This window comes from Leopardus geoffroyi, chromosome C3 (genome assembly GCF_018350155.1).
Source record: "Leopardus geoffroyi isolate Oge1 chromosome C3, O.geoffroyi_Oge1_pat1.0, whole genome shotgun sequence".
Classification (NCBI taxonomy): domain Eukaryota; kingdom Metazoa; phylum Chordata; class Mammalia; order Carnivora; family Felidae; genus Leopardus; species Leopardus geoffroyi.
The window spans coordinates 134,735,762-134,757,661 of record NC_059338.1 but is presented as its reverse complement, the minus strand read 5'-3'; the positions used below and the strand labels follow the sequence as shown (position 1 = coordinate 134,757,661).

Here is a 21,900-nt window from a genome sequence, read left to right as displayed (position 1 = left end):
TACTCAGTAATCTCTCGTCCATTTCAAAACCTTACAATTTTATCCCATAATTTCCTTGCAGAGAAATGTCACCAAATGGCATGAATTAGGACATAAAATGGAGCGTGATCCCAGTGCACAGTGTAGTATAGCAAATTTGTCACATAAATTTATTTTAGCACCTTGCATCTATTTTGTAACGTTTTTCACAATATACCGTATTTTTCTAACTTCATCATTGCTTTTTCCTGTTTTCTTTTCCCAAATTCTATGAGTTCAAACTTATAGCTTCCGAAACTTATTACTTCCCTCTTCTTAGGTTTTAATGGACCTTTTACAATTCCCAAAAGAAATGGGCTGTAAAAGTATAATTTACTAAAAAATCATGGATCTCAGTCTGAGAATACAAGACATTTCATTAACAAATACAAAAAGAAAGGTACTTTCAAACTTTACTGCCATACTTTGGTGATATTGTGGGTTCAGGTCCAGACCACTACAGTAAAGCAAATATTGCAATAAAGCTGGTCAATGAATTTTTTGCTTCCGCAATGCATATAAAAATTTTGTTTATGCTGTATTGTCTATAAAATGTGCAATATGATTATATCTTTTAAAAGTATACACTTTAATTTAAAAACATTTTATTGCTCAAAAATGCTAACCATCAGCAAGTCATAGTCACTGATCACAGATCTCCATAACAAGTAAAATATTAATGAAAAAGTTTGAAATATTGAGAGAATTAGCAAAATGTGACAGACATAAAGTGAGCAAATGCTGTTGGGGAAACGGCACTGATAGACTTGTTGCACACAGGCTTACCACAAACCTTCCATTTGTGAAAAACACAATATCTGGGAAGCACAATAAAATGAGGTATGCTTGTATTAATTTACGTATGTAAGTTATAAATGGAGAAATTTGTGTCAATGGAAGTGTAGAATTAATTCTGTGTCAGAGAGAGCAGTCTATTAAATGTACCTGAAGAGGAGGGTAATTTTGTTTCACTTTACATGCAACATGCTTCCGGGATTTTTATTTTATGTGGATCCTATGGTTATAGAAGTAAAAATGAAAGCGATTAATCCTTTTTGGAAGATAGAAGCTGATGTTTTGTGCATTGTTTTCATATTTATCCAAAGGAAGAGGGATATTCAGTTGTCTCAGGATTGGAGTATACAATGGGAAAGTTTAAGCAAAAGAGCATTTTTTTTTCCTCCAAACATACTGAACTTCCATGGCCACAGATGACATAAATCACTGATTGATTGCATTTAGAGAATCCAAAAATAGGCTATCCATGTGGAATAATACTACTGCTGAAGTTTATAAAGCACTTCCTCTGTTGGCAGATACAATGATATGCTGACATACGGCTGGCAGCCGGTTTCCATGTGATGCATATCACCATTCCTCAGCACTCCTAGTCCCTGGGTGTTTACATACTTACGGTGAAAGTGTTTTAGAAAAAGGATGAATGGCATTTCTTCTAAAAGCAACCCCAGAACTTGCTCTTGGGTGTATGAAACAGTTTGTACTATGGTTGAGACATAGTTTAATATTCCTCTAGAAAAATTGTTGAACAAGTTGGCACAGAACATATCAGCTCCTGTTTTTAGAAATGTTCAAGATTTCAGCTTCTTGTTCCCCTCAAAAAGTCTGATGGGTTTTAGTTTGAACATACATAGTATTTCCTGTTGACATGGATAAAGCAAACAGGTGCATTAATATTATTAAACCCTATTTTAGGGAAAACCAAAGTAAAACATTTAAATGATCTATTAATAGTAATGTTTGTACTATCTCTACGATTCCAAAAACTTACCATTTTAGAGTTCTTCCCAAACTACATGTTTTACTGAGCTAATGTTCCATTTTTACTTTATATAATTTACAATAAACAAAGGATAACTGAATGTTTATTATCTTTTCAGGAGTAAAGCCATTAAATCTGGAAACCAATCAGTAGGATTGCTTAATATTCTGAACTATTATGGGAAAAAGTAACACAATTGACTTATTAGCTATGTCTTTTCTTATGAAAGCAGGTTTTAGTATTTGGAACCAAAAGGTAAATAACCGAAATGCTTTTTTAACTGAAAATATTTTTTCATGGTCACTTTAAAATTTTATGTTTTAAATGAGTAAGATTTAGCCATTTTGATTTTACCTTACAAAGCCAAAAGGGTATTTTTCATAGTTCTTTCTTAAACATCAGAGATTGTGTGTTCTATTTTTGGTTGTTTGCAGGGATGCGAGTTCCCTCTCTATTACACAAAAATTTCTGAAATTATATTTCTGCTGTCCTGTATACTGTTATGAAGTTTTAAATCCAAGACTTTTTTTTTTCATTTATGCTGTTTCTTAAGGTATGGCCCTGCAAAACCAGATCCAATAATTGAGAAAATTGAACAAAAAATAAGTTAAATTCCAAAAATAAACACTAATTTACACCTAAAGTGTATATTTCAGGATTAACTATCTTTATTTTTTTCTTTGCCAGCTTTCCTTACAGTAGTTCATCTAGTGCCTCTCACAATCTGCTGGCTGTCTAAAGAATCTAGACCCAGCAATTTACCACTTGTGAAATAATAGAGGTCATCTTATCTAGTATTTTCGTCTACTCCATTCCATCCAAAGAAGAGAAGTGACATGTTCTAAATTAACTATGGTCAAAGACTGAGACTCTCAACCCTGAGGCAAGGACTTTTCAGTGCAAAGCCCATCTCTTATGTTATAGCAATATAAGTTTTGTTTTTATTTTTTCCAGTTTTATTGAGAAGTAATTGACATGCATCCTGTTTAAGTTTAAGGCATACAGCATGATGGCTTGATTTATATATATTATGAAATGATGACCGCAATAGGTTGAGTTAACATCCATCGTCTCATATAGATACAATAAAAAGGAAAAAAATATTCTCCTTCTGATGACAACTCTTAGGACCTACTGTCTGGAATTTAAGTTTTCATCTGATTAACAGACTATTTTCAAGTTGTTGGTACTAAAAAAAAAAAACTGCTTTTATTTCAAGATTGAAAATCACTTAAAAATGTTATTTTGCTTATTTTAATTTTTAAATAGACCTTTTTACTTTAGAGCAGTTTTAGGTTCACAGAATTGTTGACAAGGTAGTTCAGAGGATTCCTATGTACCTCTCACCCAGTTTTAATTGTCATTAATACCTTGTATTAATATATTTGTCACAATTAATAAACCAATACTGATACATTATTAGTAACTAAATCCATACTTTACTCAAATACCCTCAGTTTTTTTCAAATGTCTTTTTTCTATTCCAAGATCCCATCTAAGATATCATATTACATTTAGTAGTGATATCTTTAGGCTTTTCTTGGTTGTGACAATTTCTCAGACTTTCCTTGTGTTTGATGATGGTAAGAGTTTTAAAGAGTACTGGTCATATATTTTGTTGATTGTTTCTCAGTTGAGATTTGTGTGATATTTTTCTCATGGTTACACTGAGATGATGTGTTTGAGAAGGAAAACCATAGAGGTCAAATTCCATTTCATCACCTCCTATCAAGGGTATATACATACTATGAATTATTGCTATTGATATTCACCTTAATCACTTGTCTTTAGATAGTGTTGGTCAGGTTTCTCCACTGTAAAGTTAGTCTTTTGGCCCTCCTTTCCATATTGCACTCTGGTAGAAAGTCACTACCCATAGCATGCGCTTACAGATTAGGAAGTTATTCTCCACCTCCTTAGGAGCAGAGAATCCATATAGATTATTTGAAATCCTTTTGCATGGTGTATTTATCTATTCTTACCTATTAATTTATTTAGTCAAACATTTATTTTTGTCAGAATGGATTCATAGATATTTATTTTATATTGCATAATAACCCAATGCTATCTTATTTATTTTGTGGTATAAATTGTCCTAGATTCTGCCATTAATAGATTTTTCACTTGGCTCCTTTATCCCTTTAATATATTCCCATTATTGTGTGTGTGTGTTTGTGTGTGTGTGTGTGCGTACATGTGTGAACACTTTCTTGCTTTCTGGCACCACAAGATGCTTCAGGCTTATCTTGTATCTTTCCTGCCTCAGTCCTAGAATCAGTCATTTCTTCAAGAATTCTGGTTCTTTCATTAGAGAATGGTATTAGGAACCAAGATATGGGTGGTAGCTGTGTTCTTTGCTATTGGGATGTCATCGCTTCTAAGCCCTCTCAGCTGCCAGAGTAGGGAGATATATGTGTCTATAGTAATCCATGTATATATCAATATTCATAAATATTTCGATATTTGGCCTTCTGTATATGTAGTGAGCTCAACATGAGTTTATGCTGACGTCTCCAACTCTAATAATACATTATACATGGATCAGTCTAGCCTTGCTTTCTATAAACTCCCACTTCAGCAGTGAGAAATTTGGCTCCCAGCATCTGTTATCCATTTGCTTCATTGTCCAATTCCAGAATATATGTAGCTTCAGATTTGTTAACCTATATGTACATGGAAAACAACTTTATCAGTTAGTATACAGTATTTGTGAACAGTTCTTTTTGGTTTTGGTTTTACAGACTCCATTCATTTTCAAAGTTACTTAGGTTAGCACCTTATTCCATCACCCCTTCAGTTACATTTCATACATCTGTAATGCATCTAGATGCTTTGTTAGTGTTTTGCTTTCCATCTTGGGATATTCCAACCTCTAATTGATTTTTTGTAGCTGTGCACTGAAGAAAGTTCTCAGACAGACTAAGCGGATGTGCAAGGTGCCTCTGCCAGCGAAATAACAGCAGCAGCAAACTGTACATAGTCTTTATTTCATGTTCGCCAGGTATAAACATCAAAGAGTGTCAATGCATGGGAGGAAAACACAAAGAGCCTCCAGACATAGACCAAGTACACATCTGGTGTTTACGGGAAAGCATGTAGGGAAGATGTGCAGTTTCAATGACGGCTAGGCAATTACAATGGTCTGTTCCCTGATTGGCTCCTGGGAGATCATGGGGCTGTGTTCTCATAGTGCTATTGCATTCGACAGCCTTGAGACCAGAACATTGCTGATGTTTCAACAATTACCCCATTCCCCCTCCCAGGGCTTGCAATACACTCTGTAGAAATAACTCCACAATATTTTTTTTCATTTGCATACCCTAAGTTTTACTCTATTGTGTGAAGTTCTATAGGTTTTGACAAATGCTAGTGTCTTGTATTTATCATTATAATATCAGAATAGTTTCACTTCTTTAAAATATCTCCTCTGATTCACCTATTCAAACCCCTGCCCCCCCTCCCAAACTCTAGAAAAATTGTGACTTTCTGAAACTCTAGATTGGGACTCAACATCTCTAGAGTTAACTGCCATAATCAAGGGAGGGCAGATATGATGTTTCTTTCATACAGGAGTTGTTGTAAGCAAAGTGGAAATTTAATATATAGCAATATCCACTTTCAGGAGTTGTGGGCCCTTATTTTTATCTTAATAGTATTTGTCTGAACAAAATAAACAAAATACCTCAAGTTACAGAAAAACATTACTAAAAGAGGGGAGAGATGATGGATGAATTTGAGTCATCAAGAGAGTAAATCGACAGGTTGTATTGATTTTGTCTTAAAATTTCAAAATATGTTTGAAAAGATTTTCTTAATTCATGGCTCAATAAATTTGAAACTGAAAGGTGACCAAAGTTATCCATGTCCTTAGGGACCTTCCAGATTATTTTTGAGGGAGGGGGATAAGAAAGGACAACTACTATGCAGTAATTTTTATGTTGGTACACTAGGCACACGGCAGAATACAGGAGTAGTTCTGTCTTCCCTGAGGAAGACTTTCAGTAGAGAGGACATCTGAGCCCTGGGAGAAGTGTCAATGTCTGAAACAGATAAATAAATGTAGTGTATTCTAGGCAGGAAGTGAAACCTCTTGGCATATCAGACAGTGACAAAATTGAGGAGCTACCTGTTAACTCTATCTGAAGTGCAAGGGTTAACTGAGGTGAGCTGGAGATGAAAGTGGTGGTACGTCAGGGTGGACCAGGATGGATCACGAGGGGCTTTTGAGTTTAGATTTTATCCTGGGAATTGGGAAACCACTGAAGGACTACGGAAAGGTAACGGGTACCTCATATGACATCTTAAAAAGCCCACTCTGGCAGGAAACTGGTGGGGAGAATTAGGAAGGGTATGAAACTTGACCCTAGAAAACTCATAGATGGTGATTACTGCAGTCAGGATGGGAGATGATGAGGGTCTGGTTGAGGGCAATGAAAGAAAGCATAGAGCAAGAAGGAATTATGGGAAATATAGTGACAAAAATAAGGAAGTAAGAAGAGGAAGAAGACAGTGAAATAAGTAGCACTGAAAGGTAAAGTTGAGAATGTTCTCTAAATCCTACTAATCTTTATTCTCATTAAAAGGAGTTTGAAACTTTGATGGCAAACAGGCACATTTTGTGCAATCTTATATTGAATATTTCATTGTTATATTCCTAGGCATGATTGCCAAGATCTCCATAAAAATATTAATTCAGGAAGGAACAGAGTCTAGATATTTCTTCTTATTAAGACATTAAATCTTATTAAAAGGGGAATATAAAAAAATTAGTTCAGAGTTAATGGCATGTCTTTGACATGAAAATGAATTTAAACTTAGGACTCTTCTCTGTTGTGAGGAAATTCTTCTCTCTCTCTCTCTTTCTTTTTTTGGACATATAATTCATAAGACTAAAATGTTCACCCATGTTGGTATTCGTGATATGCATCTAGAGTTTAATCCAGAATGAAATTTGTCTTTGGCAGGACGAATCTTTAAAGCAATTGCAAGTAGTTCATCAGCCGTGGATCTTGCCAAGTGACACAGAAAGTGAAGGAGTAGAAGCAGAACAAGATAAACGTGAGTAGACCTGGCTGTTTACTGACAAATTGTCTTCAGCTAAAGGAAATCCACAGGCAGGCATTTCCTGTTCGTAATATTACACATCTGCAAAAAATGCAGGCTTGTTTAGGGAGACCATGTAAAGATGAGCTCTACTTCAGGTTAAATGTTGATTCTGTGATGTTTTCATTGTGGTGCAGAGTCCTACAAGCTGACCCTGCAAGGAAGAGTATGTAACACCTCAAAGGAAGTGAACTGTTTTTCCTGAAGACCAACACAGAATGTCTGTTTTGCAATGTCAATCTTCTTTGAATATTGTGGAATTATAGCAGTGATAACTTGTGATTATCAAACACTTTTGAAGTGTGTTGGGATCATCTCATCATTATTATATGTGAGATTATCATTATTGGTTAAATGAATAAGTGCATGGACAGAGAAACCGTTGCTAAGTTCGCAAAACAAATAATAGTATCACAATATTTAAAGCCTATAGAATATATAACTCTTGATTTAAATCACTAGGTTATAATCATAACAAAAAATGGATTACTACACTTTGGCATGACTCAGTGTGTGCTTTCCAGGGGTTTACTGACATTGTCAGATATATGGGCTCAGCAATCCAGATGAGAGGTCGGAGTCTGGACTATATGGAAATAACATCACTTAAAAAATAATAACATATCCAAATTTACTTTTTTAAATCAACAATAGCCTGCAGGGTGGAATAAAAATTGTAATTGATAACGTAGCTCTCATGATAATTGGTATGAAGTGATTCATTAACAACTCCCCTATGCCATAGCTACCAGAAAGACCAATATGTTACATGGCTAACATTACAATCCTGTACCCAGGGGGATCTAGCAAATTACTCTTCTGGGTTAAAAGGCCTTAAAAAAATTCTTATCCCACTTCTGTAGCTGTAAGCTTATGTGGCCAGAGGAAACACATCCAGGAGAGGGATTAAGAGCAGAGTGCTCAGGTGAGAACAGGCATACAGTAGAAGTGTCACTCAGCTGGCACATTCAGAAACACAGTGAATAACACAGTGACATTTTACAGATTCTATTGGAATCTGTACACCTACTTCAGACAAACAACTGATGAGACTCAGAAAGTGGGCTGTACTTGAACCTAATACAAAAATAAAGAGACTATTTTAAAGATCTTCAATGCAAGGGATCCTAAGTGAAATGATCTAGGATAAAAGCAGCATGAGATGCAAAGAGGAGAATACCCCCATGTAGGAAAGCATTAACAGTGGTCCCAAACTTTTATGCAAACAAATGCAAACCCAGTTATACTCCCTGTCTACTCTCCACTCACTCAAATGTACATAAACTCTCATTCTACACTTTGGATCACATTGGTGATCATTTTCACCATATCCTCTTGAGGCCTTAATAAGTTTTGTGTTTAAAAAAAACCCTTCATGGTAATGTGTGTTGTATAAAGACAGTGTATATAATTTTGCTCTGACTGTTAGAGTCAACACACAGGTGCCCGAAGTGAGGAAGTCAAGGTGAACAGCATCCTTGCAGGATGATAGTGTGTTAATTTTATGAGCGGGCGATAGCTTCAATGAGCTGGAACTTAAAAGAACACAGCTGATCAAAAGAGTCTATTTAATCCATGTGCAAATTTAGACTTATTTTTTGTCCTTAAATCCATGTATCTCCAATCAATATTAAGTCTAAAAAATAGCTTAATAATGCAAAGGAGATAAAAATCCCCCAAATTGTCTTTAACTCTTGTCATCTAATCATATTGACTTTCTGCATATAGTTTCACATGATTTTGGTAAGTTGCAATAATTTCCCCTTCCACTTGGATGCGAAGTCTTTGAGAGAAGGAATCTATTTTCTTTACCACATTGAGGTACATAATAAGAACTCAATAACTATCAGAAGGATGAATGAATGAGTGAATATATTTCTTTGATACTTTCTAATTCATTTATCAAGACAGTTGGAAATTTTAACAAATAAAATAAATAATAATTGTGACTGGATACTTGCAATAAACATTATTTATAGCTTTTTAAATTTTAATATTGGATTTATAGTTTAGCCATGGCTTTTGCCATATGGTCTATCAATCACTCTTAAAAAAGCCATTCCTGAACTCTCCTAACCATAGACCTAGCACCAAAAATATTTGATTTCAGCAATGTTGTACTTGGAGGTGACCCTTGACAATGGTAAATTGTTTGAAATAAAATCAGGGTTTAAAAATAATTAGGTAGTAATAAGAGCCATCTGGAAGTGGAATGCTAGCTAGCATTGTAGCCAAGCTCCGAGCACAGAGATGCAAATACTTTTCAAGAGCAGCATCCAACATTCAGGTGCGGGGACAAGTGTGAGATGAAGCCACTGAGGCACTAGCGTCTCCACTGGTACTTGTACTCAACGCGTTTGGTTTGTGAAAGAGCTGGCAAGGTAATGTATCTACCTCTTGATTTCCTCAGTGAAAGAGAATTAATGACATAAATACATATGAACCCAATATCTGATTTAGAGTCTAGAGGCTCGTATATTAGAAATTTATGAGTGAGGAAAAGGACAAGATTCATCATTCCAAAAGTAACACCTGTTTCTTGACTCAGCTTTCTATAAATTATACCTAGGTAGTTTTATAGCATTTTCTCATTTCTCCTGAGACAAAATTATCATGGCAGAAAGTTTCCAAATAATGTCAGGATCTTTGTAGCAGTGCATATTTCCTATTGCATCATTTAAAAATAAGACAGCTGAAATAAGTTTTATAAAAGAACACCTTTTAGGAAAAGATGTCTTGAATAATTAAATGGGAAGCTTTAAAAACTTCTATTGTAAATAAGATAAACAGAAACCTTAATTAGATTTTTTTATTCTGCTTTTTTTTTAAGGTATAAATCACAATTTAAAAAACCTCATGTTAGAAGTATGTTTGTTTTTAATCTCTCAGATTATAGGGTGAAGTCACTAAATAACTCATGTCACAGGGGCTCCTGGGCGGCTCAGTCGGTTGAGCGTCTGACTTTGGCTCAGGTCATGATCTTGTGGTTCATGAGTTGAAGCCCCGCGTCAGGCTCTGTGCTGACAGCTCGGAGCCTGGAGCCTGCTTCAGATTCTGTGTCTCCCTCTCTCTCCCTGCCCCTCCCTGGCTCGTGCTTTCTCTCTCTCTCTCTCTCTCTCTCTCTCTCTCTCTCTGTCAAAAATAAACATTAAAAAAATTTTTAATAACTCATGTCACAGATATTTGAATCTACTGGGATACTGTTTGGTGTTCATATTACTGGGCTTCACTTCAGACATATTGAATCAGAATCTCTGCATGGGACTCTGAATTCTGCATTTTTAATAAACCCCTCAGGCAGACCTCGATTATTCTAAAGATTGGGAACTACTGGATGAAAAGTCCAATGAATCAGAGGGTTGTGAATTGTTTCCATAGTGTTGTTAGATTTTAGACCTTATGTCTCTAGGCTACTTTTCCCATCCGTAAGTTAAGTTTGGATGTAAAATGTGAGAATGGAGAAAGAAGGCTGAAATTTGATGGAACAAATGTGGAGTAAAATTGAGGTACAGGCCATCCAGTCGGTAGATTCATTATCTACATGGATATAAAGTCATAAAATAGCTATCGCCAACACAGCCAGTACCTTCTAATTATGTTGTGAACTTTTAAAACCTGAAAAACTAAGGTGAAACAAACAAACAAGCTAAGAAAAAGAAACAAACAAACAAATGAAATAGTAGAGATGTCCAAAATAAAGAAATAAGAGTCAGAGTTAGAGGTGCTAATGCAAGAGTGACTTGTTGAGACCTAAGATATGGATTCAGGTTTTAGACCCTGGAGTCTGAGGTCTTAATAGCTGTAACAACTGGTGATTTGGCACTGGGTCTGCCTAAGGCAGGGTAGCTGGTATGAGGGGACTGTATAAATAAAGCCTGACACCTGGGGGAACTGCCACAGGTATGAAACAGAAACAAAATACCTGTACTCTCCAACTGTGCAAAACAGGAAGAAGTTGTCCATCTGTTCTAGGCTTTGGATGAAAAATGTAAATGTGTTCATCAGAAATGAAGATCTCAGGTCTGTACGTCGGTGGTTGGGTCCAAATTTAAATTATGTATAGTGTTAGGAACCCAAAGATATAATAAAAAATGGGCAGCATTATTAGAATTCGTATCTTCTCATGTATAAATGCAAGAACTGGGGCATTTACAACTCTCAAAGTTTTAAACATTGACTCCTGCTTAAGATGAGCTCTCCAGCAAAATCGAAGATCCTTTGTATATGCTGTGTTGTTTCTCTCTGCTTTCAAGATTCTTCCATGGCCTTTCTCTTTTCATAGAGTGATATGTTAGTGTGGATATCTTTGACTTTATCTTACTGGAGTTTCTTGGATATGTAGATTAGTATTTTCATCAGATGTGTGAAGGTTTCAGCCATTATTTCTTCAAATATTTTTTCGGACTGTTTTTCCTCATTGCTCCTTTGGGGACTCTGATTATATGTATTTTGGTACACTTGATGGAACTGTTCATTTTTCTTCTTTTTTTTTTCTGTTCCTCAGACTGGATCTCAATTGACCTATCATAAGTTCTTTGATTCTTTCTTATGCAAGCTCAAATCAACTGCTCAGCCCCTGGAGTGATTTTTGTTTTCATTTTAAATCCAGAATTTCTATTTGTTTCCTTTATATTAATAGTCTTTAGTTGGTGAGAATTTATTCTCATAATTTCCTTTATTTAACATGATTTATTTTAGTCCTTCAAATATATTTATAGTAGTTAAGTCTTTGCTGAGTAAGTCCATCATCTGGGCTTCTGTAGGGAGTTTTTCAGGACTGCTTTTATTTCCTATTTAGGGGCCACAGTTTCATGTTTATTGGCATGTATGATATGATGATTTATAAAGCATCTCACTAATTTTTTGGTTTGTTGCAAACTGGATACTTAATATAATATAATGTGGAAGTTCTTACTCTGGAAGTTAGACCCTCCCCCGACAGGGTTTGTTGCTGCTGTTTTTCCTTGTTGTTATTGTCCTTACTACTTTTTATTTAGTGGCTTTTCTGAACTAATCTTACAGAGTCTATATATTTTTTTGTATACAATTACTTAAGTTTCTACTCAGCTTAGTAGTCAGCTAATACAGGGTACTGAGGCAGGCTATGGACACTGCAGCACTTCACAACTTTGCTTACGTAGAGCTTCTAGGTTAAGCAGAGGTGAGAGACAGAGCTTTATCAGGTTTTTTTTTTTTTCCTGGACAGGTGCATAGTACTACACATGCATGTTGTCTTCTAGATCCTCAGGAATTTGTCAGAGCTTTTGAAAGCTTGTTATGGGCGTCTCATCCACTAGATTTATTATTATTATTATTATTATTATTATTATTATTATTTTATTTTTATTTTGTAAACTCCTTGGTTGCCCCAACTGGTATCACTGCCTCAGGCAGCTGCTGTGTAAAACTATTGCCCCTAATTGTTCATGACAAATGTCATAGGGACTGACTTTCTCACTGCGTGAACTCTAATCCAGGGCAACTAAAGAAAAACACTCAAATGAGGATTTTGCAGACAGCTTCTACATAGGTCAAATAATGGCAATTCTCTAGATTTGGGACATTTGGGAGGAGCTCCAAACCCATTCTGCCCCCTCTAGTAGATCATAGCCTTCTTTTTTCATAACTCCCATCACTGTTCTTATGCACAGCTCTCTGTTCTTATTGAGATTCAGCTGCTTTTCTTTTAAAAATGTTCTGAGCCACCTGGGTGGCTCAGTCAGTTGAGCGTCTGACTTCAGCTCAGGTCATGATCTTGCAGTTAGTTTGTGAGTTCTGTGCTCACAGCTCGGAGCCTGGAGCCTGCTTCAGATTCTGTTTCTCTCTCTCTCTCTCTGCCCCCCCCCACTCTGTCTGTCTCTCTCTCCTTCAAAAATAAATAAACATTAAAAAAAATTTTTTTTAATGTTCTATGGATTATTGCAAGCCTTTGGTTACTTTCTAGAGTTGTGAAAAGTTGATTTTGGTGATTTTTGCTAGTGTTCTCATTGCGTTTTAGAAAGGGAGATTTTTGGAGATCCCTACACCCACATTCCAGAAGTGCTTCTCCTCTCCCATTTTTCCAATTTCATCAACATAGTTTTCTCTTTGTTTGAAGAATGGTGCATTTTCATAATGAACTATGGTACAAGATGTCTGCTTCTTTAAGTTCCAATATCATGATAAGCTATTAAAAACAGTTTTGTAGTAAAATGAGTTTTGGGAATTTATACATATCATTATATTTCAGAAACTCTCAGGTGTAAGAACCTGTTCTACCGCTGACAGAAAAACTTTTCAAGAGGAACAAAACAGCTCTTCACTTTTAAATGAACAGATCAAATATAATCAGCATCCTGGCTTAAAATGAGAGAAAGTATTGTCCATTGTTGACTTGAAGAAATGCTATGCAGTTTTATTCTTTTTTTAAATGTCGCTATGTGGTCTTGCAGCAAGATCTGTTTGACTGTGTACAGTCCAAAGTTTTTTGCATATTTACTTGAGCTCTTTTTGCAGAATGCCTTTTCTTCTTAAAGTCTGTTTGTTTGTTGTTTGTTTGTTTGTTTGTTTGTTTATAGAGAATGTGTGGAGGGGGGAGGAGCAGAGAGACAGGGTGAGAGATCCCAAGCAGGCCCCAAGCCGTCAGCAGAGAGCCCCACAGGGGGCTTGAATCCAGGTACCATGAGATCAAGCCCTGAGCTAAAACCAAGAGTCTGACTCTCAACCAACTGAACTACTCATGTGCCCTTGCCAAGTGCATATTAATTCCTATTTTCAGAATGCTTATAATTTCCAGAATGCCTATTAACTGCTGGAAGACCAGATGTTCTGGGATTTTAGCAAGTGCTAATCTAATCTAATATAATCCTCTCAATCTCAGTTCTCTTAATTTAGTGAGGAAGTTGGTTCTCTCAGAGATCGTAGGCTTGTTCATGTCATGTCAGCAGCAGAGGCCAGGAGTATAATCAAATGTTCTTGTTTGGACCCAGTGATGTTTACTCTTATTGCTTCATCCTTTACTCATGACTTCCCTTAATCCCCCTTACCAGGGGGTGACACAATTTCTGCTGGGACTCTTGAGAGCCAAAGTGCTTGGGGAAGTAAGTGGAGCTACAGGATTCTACTGTCCACTGAGGATGTGGTGTGGCCTTTATTCTCCTTAATCTAACCTCAGGTTATTTCTTTCCAGGTAGCCTCCTAAGATTTATATTTGAGCAATGCTTGAGTCAGTGGTGTTATTGTACCACAGCTGATTATCTCACCAGGCCCAAGAGAAGGTACTAACATCCTCTCAACTGAAAGAGTAGAAAGGGGTGTGTTAGGGGCAGTGGTATATAGATAACACAAAGACCAAAATGAGTTAAAAGCCAATTAAGTCAGATGGGTGTTAGGACTTCATGACCCTTGGAACTCAAATTTTAAATATTAGGGTTATGACATAGAAATAAGGACTAGGAATATATACCTCAGGAGATAAACAAGACAGGACTTCAGTATTTTGTTCTTATTTAAAGGTCAACTAGGCTATCCTACACAACACATGTCTTTGTAGAGAAAAGACCCACATGCTTTGGAAACAACCAAGAATAAAAGATAGTAATAGTAACAGTAATACATAAAAATAGCTCAAGAATAACTAGAAAGATGAGCTCTTAAAGTAAAACAGACAAAAACATCTGACAAACTGTATTAGGTTCTTTTTGAAGACCAAAAGAAATCTTGATGACTTTTAATCTCACTTTTCACATTCAATCTTCTATGAGTGTTCAGAAAATTCTAAAGCTTTTCTTAAAAAAGTCAGGGCATCCGAACTCATACGAGGCAATAAATTCTATAAATTAGGCATTTGCATGTTTGGTACCTGTTATTATAAATATTTAAGGATTGATCTTTAACCAACAAATATAATAGTAAGTTAATAATTACTGTGAATTATCTGTTACATGCAAAATAGTCTAATGTCAAATTGTAATTTTCTATTATAATACTGTTAGAGAATTAGTTTGATTATAAATAAGTTTTTGCAATTTCTAGAGGACACATGTCCCTGAATTATTCATGTGCCATTCTTACTTTGAAATGTTTCCCATGTCTGTGGTAAAACCCTGATATTATGAACGTTTCAATTGATTTCTAAGCTCCTAGAAAAAATGTAATGGGTAATAGTTAATTACATAAAATTTAATCTCACCGAGTAAACTATTACTAAGTGTAATGGAAAAATGTGTTCTACAACATATAAGGTTACATGCTTCAGAATAGATACAAAGCTTACCTGCTTTATTTATTGAAATTTCCTTGTCATATGCAATAATAGTAGTCAGAACATTCCATAACAAGTATCAGAGAAGACTGTATTTAAACAACAGAACTGATCTTTTGTGATACAAAATTCTTTGGATTAGAGTATTATATGAAGTTGAATTCTTTAAAACTGAAAGTAGGAGATACATGGTCCAATTTTAGGTTATTTAAAAAAATCAAAGTTATAAATGAGTAGCATATGTTTTTAATCCTCGTACTAAATACTTTTTCTTTGTCTTGGAATATTCTTATAGTTGCTCTAGATATAGCCTGAAACTACAAAATATAATGAAGAAAACGAAATGAAGGGGAATCTAGTTCATTCTTTAACCTTGGTGGATTTAGCTTATAGGTAGTCTTCCATTAGATGGGATGTATCTTTCACAAATGAGAAGAATGTATTGGCTGGTTGCAAGTAAAACCTATTTGTTCTTAATGAATTTTGTTCTGTACATTTTCAGTAACTGTAAGAACTTCAGCATGTTTATATCAGGCAAACTGTTCCGTAATTTCTCCTGGCTTGTTTTGCAACATTGACCTGCTTCACCTTCACAAATTAAACGGACCTTGGCATTTGTGTCCCAAACCAGGATTTTTTTTTTTTTATTTTTTAATTTTTTTTTTTCAACGTTTATTTATTTTTGGGACAGAGAGAGACAGAGCATGAACGGGGGAGGGGCAGAGAGAGAGGGAGACACAGAATCGGAAACAGGCTCCAGGCTCTGAGCCATCAGCCCAGAGCCCGACGCGGGGCTCGAACTCACGGACCGCGAGATCGTGACCTGGCTGAAGTCGGACGCTTAACCGACTGCGCCACCCAGGCGCTCCCAAACCAGGATTTTTATAGTTAAGATTCTCCAATGTTACATATGCTCCATAGACCAGCTTACCTCCTTAGAATGTCCTTAGAATCATATTTACGTATCTTAAAACGCACACATATAATGAGAAACTGCTGTGTTGGGTTCTATTGCATGGGAGATACAAAAAAAAAAAAAAAAAACAACAAGAAAAAGGTTATAATCTCTTTTCTCTAGTAAGTTAAATAGAAGTGCATAATAGCATAAGGTGTACTATTTAAGAGATAAGTAGAATGTTAAGGAAGCCAAAGGAGGGGTATATCGCATGGAGTTAGCAGTAGGAACATGAAGAAATGGTGTTTGAGCTAAGAGATATGTAAGGTTTTGAAGTACAAGATGGACAAGAATGTCATATGAGCAAGAAGAACAGCATGGGTGAGGACACAGAGATAGGAAGAACATTGGTTATGTTCGGTGAACTGTCAATTCATACTTTTAGGGGAAGACACTAGACACAGGGGACCAGGGAGAAATAAGTCTAGAAAAGTAAGTCATGAAAAGAACATAGTGGGTGCAAATTATAAGCATAAGAAATGTGAATTGGTAAAATAAACAGCAGAGAAATCTTTACATAGGAGGGAGCCTTGATAAAAACATTCATATTCCTAACTTTGGATAACACTAACACAAAGGAGGCCCAAGTGTTTAACCCTTTACATATTTCTTAACTTGAGAAGAAAATGAGATTTTTTTCTTTTAAAATTTTATAATGTTTATTTACTTTCTGAGAAAGAGACTGCATGTGTGTGCAAGCAGGGGAGGGGGAGAGAGAGAGGGAGAGAGAGAATCCCGAGAAGGCTCTGCACTGACATCACAGACTAGTTTTCTTGGGGCACCTGGGTGGCTCAGTTGGTTAACCATCAGACCCTTGATATCGGCTCAGGTCATGATCTCATGCTTCATGAGATCACACCCCACATTGGTATCAGGAATCAGATGCTTAGCCAATTGAGCCACCCAGGTGCCCCAAGAAAAGTAGTTTTTAAACTGTCTGTGCACTAGTGCTATTTTAAGTAGAGATCATCATCTCCCCAAGACATGCCATTTTAAAAAAACTGATAAAGTTGTGGTACACACACACACACACACACACACACACACACACACAAAATGGAGTATTACTCAGCCATCTAAAAGAATGAAATCTTGACATTTCAATGACATGGATGGAGCTAGAGTGTATTAGGCTAAGTGAAATAAATCAGTCAGAAAAATAAATACCATATGATTTCACTCATATGTGAATAGAATTTAAGAAACAAAATAGATGAATATATGGGAAAAAAAAGAGAGGCAAACTATAAAACAGACTCTTAACTATGGAGAGCAAACTGAGGATTGCTGGGGCGTGGGGAGAGATGGATTAAATGGGTGATGGGTATTAAGGAGGGCACTTGTGATGAGCACTGGGTATGATATATAAATTATGAATCACAAAATTCTGTTGAAACTAATATGACACTGTATGTTAACTAACTGGAATTTAAATAAAAACCTAAAATAAAAATAAAATAAAATAAGTCTCTTGTAGGCAGGAAAAATAAGTAAATAAATAAATAAATAAATAAATAAATAGCTTTTAAAAAAGTTATCTTCTTTACTAGGCAGAGATGGTAAACATGAAATATACTACAGCACAACTTATTGAAGGAAAAATAAATCATTGTTGAAGTGCATTTTAAAACTTTGTTTTGAGTGTTGTTAATCCATCAATTAAATATCAGTAAATATACATAGCCCAAGTTTATAATTTTAATTCTTTAAAACAAATGTTATTTTTTAATTTTACATACTACACCCAGGTCTCATCACAAATGCCCTCCTTAATGCCCATCACCCATTTAGCCCATCCCTCCACCCACTTCCCTTCCAGCAACCCTCAGTTTGTTCTCTGTATTTAAGAGTCTCTTAATTGTTCTCCTCTCTCTGTTTTTATCTTTTTAAATTTTTTAAAAAATATTTATTTTATTTTGAGAGAAAGAGACAGACCATGAGCAGTGGAGGGGCAGAAAGAGAGGGAGACACAGATTCTGAAGCAGGCTCCAGGCTCTGAGCTGTCAGCCCAGAGCCTGATGCAGGGCTCTAACTCACGAGCTGTGACAGCATGACCTGAGCTGAAGTCAGATGCTTAACTGATTGAGCCATTCAGGTGCCCCTCAGTTTTTATCTTATTTTATTTTTTCTTCCCTTCCCCTATGTTCACTCCGTTTTGTTTTTTACATTCCACATATGAATGAAATTATATGATATTTGTCTTTCTCTGACTTATCTTGCTTAGCATAATATACTCTAGTTCTATCCACATTGTTGCAGATTGCAAGATTTCATTCTTTTTGATCACTGAGTAATATTCCATCATATATATATATTACATATATATGTGTGTGTATATATACATATATGTATATATATGGGTGTGTATATGTGTATATATGTATATATGTGATATACATATACATATATATGTATATGTGTGTGTATATACATATATGTGTGTGTGTGTGTGTGTGTGTGTGTGTGTGTGTATATATACCACATCTTCTTTATCCACTCATCAGTGGATAGATACGTGGGCTCTTTCCATAATTTGGCTATTGTCGATAGTACTGTTGTAAACATTGGGATGCATGTGCCCCTTTTATTCAGCATTTTTGTATCCTTTGGATGAATGCCTAGTAGTGTGATTGCTGATTGGAGGGTAGGTCTATTTTTAATTTTTTGAAAAACCTCCACAATGTTTTCCAGAGTGGCTGCATAAGTTTGCATTCCCACCAGCAGTGCAAAAATGTTCCCTTTCTCTGCATTCTCACCAACATCTGCTGTTGCCTGAGTTATTATTTTAGCCATTTTGACAGGTGTGAGGTGGTATCTCACTGTGGTTTTGATTTGTATTTCCCTGATGATGAGTGATGTTGAGCATCTTTTCATGTATCTGTTAGCCATCTAGATGTCTTCTTTCAAAAAGTATCTGTTCATGCCTTTTGCCCATTTCTTCACTCTATTATTTGTTTTTTGGGTGTTGAGTTTGACAAGTTCTTTATAGATTTTGGATACTAACCCTTTATTCAATATGTTATTTGCAGATATCTTCTCCCATTCCATTGGTTGCCTTTTAGTTCTGTTGATTGTTTTCTTTGCCGTGAAGAATTTTTATCTTTAATTTTTTTTTCAACGTTTATTTATTTTTGGGACAGAGAGAGACAGAGCATGAACGGGGGAGGGGCAGAGAGAAAGGGAGACACAGAATCGGAAACAGGCTCCAGGCTCTGAGCCATCAGCCCAGAGCCCGACGCGGGGCTCGAACTCACGGACCGCGAGATCGTGACCTGGCTGAAGTCGGATGCTTAACCGACTGCGCCACCCAGGCGCCCCAAGAATTTTTATCTTGATGAGGTTCCAATAGTTCATTTTTATTTTTGTTTCCCTCACCTCCAGACACATGTCTAATAAGAAGTTGCCGTGGCTGAGGTCAAAGAGGTTGCTGCCTGTTTTCTTCTCTAGGATTTTGGTGGTTTCCTGTCTTACATTTAGGTCTTTCAACCATTTCAAATTTATTTTTGTGTGTTGTGTAAGAAAGTGGTCCAGCTTCATTCTTCTGCATGTTGCTGTCCACTTCTCCCAACAGCATTTGCTGATATCCATTGGCTATCCATTGGATAATATTTCCTGCTTTGTTGAAGATTAGTTGGCCATACGTTTGAAGGTCCTTTTCTGAATTCTCCATTCTGTTCCATTGATCTATGTGTCTGTTTGTTCCATTGATCTATGTGTCAGTACCATACTGTCTTGATGATTACAGCTTTGTAATAGAGCTTGAAGTCCAGAATAGTGATGCTTCCAGCTTTAATGTTCTTTTTAAGGATTGCTTTGGCTATTTGGGGTCTTTTCTGGTTCCATACAAACTTTAGGATTATTTGTTCTAGCTCTGTGAAGAATGCTGGTGTTACTTTGATAGAGATTGCATTGAATGTGTAGATTGCTTTGGGTAGTGTAGACATTTTCACAATATTTGTTCTTCCGATCCACACGCATGAAGTGTTTCTCCATTTCTTTGTGTCTTCTTCAATTTCTTTCATAAGCTTTCTATAGTTTTCAGTACACAGATCTTTCATCTCTTTTGTTTGTTCCTAGGTATCGTATGGCTTTTGGTACAGTTATAAATGGGATCAATTCTTTGATTTCTTGTTCTGCTGCTTCACTATTGGTGAAATGCAACTGATTTCTGTACATTGATTTTACATCTATAACTTTGCTGAATTCACATATAAGTTCTAACAGTTTTTGGGTGGAGTCTTTCCGGTCTTCCATGTAAAGTATCATCTTGTCTGTGAAGAGTACAAGCTTGACTTCCTCCTCGTCAATTTGCATGCCTTTTATTGCTTTTTGTTGTCTGATTCCTGAGGCTAGCACTTCCAGTACTATATTGAACAACAGTGGAGTGAGTGGACATCTTTGTCATGTTCCTGACCTTAGGGAGAAAGCTCTCAGTTTTTCCCCATTGAGGATGATGTTAGCTATTGGTCTTTTATATGTGGCCTTTATGATGTTGAGGTAAGTTCCAAGAAAGTATCCCTATTTTTTTGAGAGTTTTTATCAAGAAAGGATGCTGTATTTTTCAAATGCTTTTTCAGCATCTATTGAGAGGATCATGTGATTCTTATATTTTCTTTTCTTAACATGATATGTCACATTGATTGATTTGTGGATATTGAACCAGCCCTGCATCCAGGAATAAATCCCACTTGATAATGGTGAATAATACTTTTAATGAATTGTTGGATTCAACTTGCTGGTATCTTATTGAGAATTTTTGCACCATGTTCATCAGGGAAAATGGTCTGTAATTCTCCTTTTTTAGTGGCATCTTTGTCTGGTTTTGGAATCAAGGTAATGCTGGCCTCATAGAATGAGTTTGGAAGTTTTCCTTCCATTTCTAGTTTTTGAACAGCTTCAAAAGAATAAGTATTAACTCTTCTTTAAATGTTTGGTAGAATACCCCTGGGAAACAGCCTGGCCCTCGACTCTTTTTTGTTGTGAGGTTTTTGATTACTGATCCAATTTCTTTGCTGGCTATGTAAAACATAATTACTTTTAGAGTGAACTCTTATCTGAAGTCTCAAAACATGCATTATTTATGTATTTTTTATATTAAACTCCTTATCAGCAATATGGTTTGCAAATGTTGTCTCCCAATCTGTAGGTTACCTTTTCATGTTGTTGTTTCCTTTGCTCTGCAGAAGCTTCCTAGTTTGATGCAGTTCCACTTACTTATTTTTGCTTCTGTTGCCTGGGCTTTTGTCATATTAAAAAAATTATTGCTAAGACCAATGTCAAGGAGTTTCTCTCTGTTTTCTTCTAAGTTTTCTACAGCTACCAGTCTCATATTTAAGTCTTTAAAACATTTGAATTGATTTTTATGTACATTGTGAGTTAAGGATCCAATTCCATTCTTTTGTATGTGGATACAGTTTTCCCAAAACCATTTATTGAAGAGACTATACTTTTTCCATTGTGTGTTGTTAGCACTCTTGTTAAAGATTAGTTGACCGTATATGCTTGGATTTATCTTTGGACTCCCTATTCTATTCTACTGGTCCATGTGTCTATTTTTATGCCAGTACCATATAATTGATTACTATAACTTTGTAATATAATTTAAAATCAGGAAGTGTGATGTCTCCAACTCTATTCTTTCTCAAGATTGCCTTGGCTATTAAGAATCTTTTGTGGTTCCATAAGAATTTTAGAATTGTTTTCTATTTCTGTGGAAAATGCCATTGGAATTTTTACAGAGATTGCTTTGAATCTGTGTATCATTTTGTATAGACATTTTAGCAATATTAGTTCTTCTGATTA

The 21,900-nt window shown here is 35.8% G+C and overlaps 1 protein-coding gene across 1 annotated transcript in view; it reads left to right on the top strand.

Moving 5' to 3' along the window:
* Nucleotides 1–21,900, top strand: part of CC3H8orf34 (chromosome C3 C8orf34 homolog) — a 405,008-nt gene that overhangs the window by 368,539 nt on the left and 14,569 nt on the right. Inside the window, 1 exon segment of the mRNA XM_045454994.1 lies at nt 6,763–6,856. Coding sequence (XP_045310950.1) covers nt 6,763–6,856 — 94 coding nt within the window.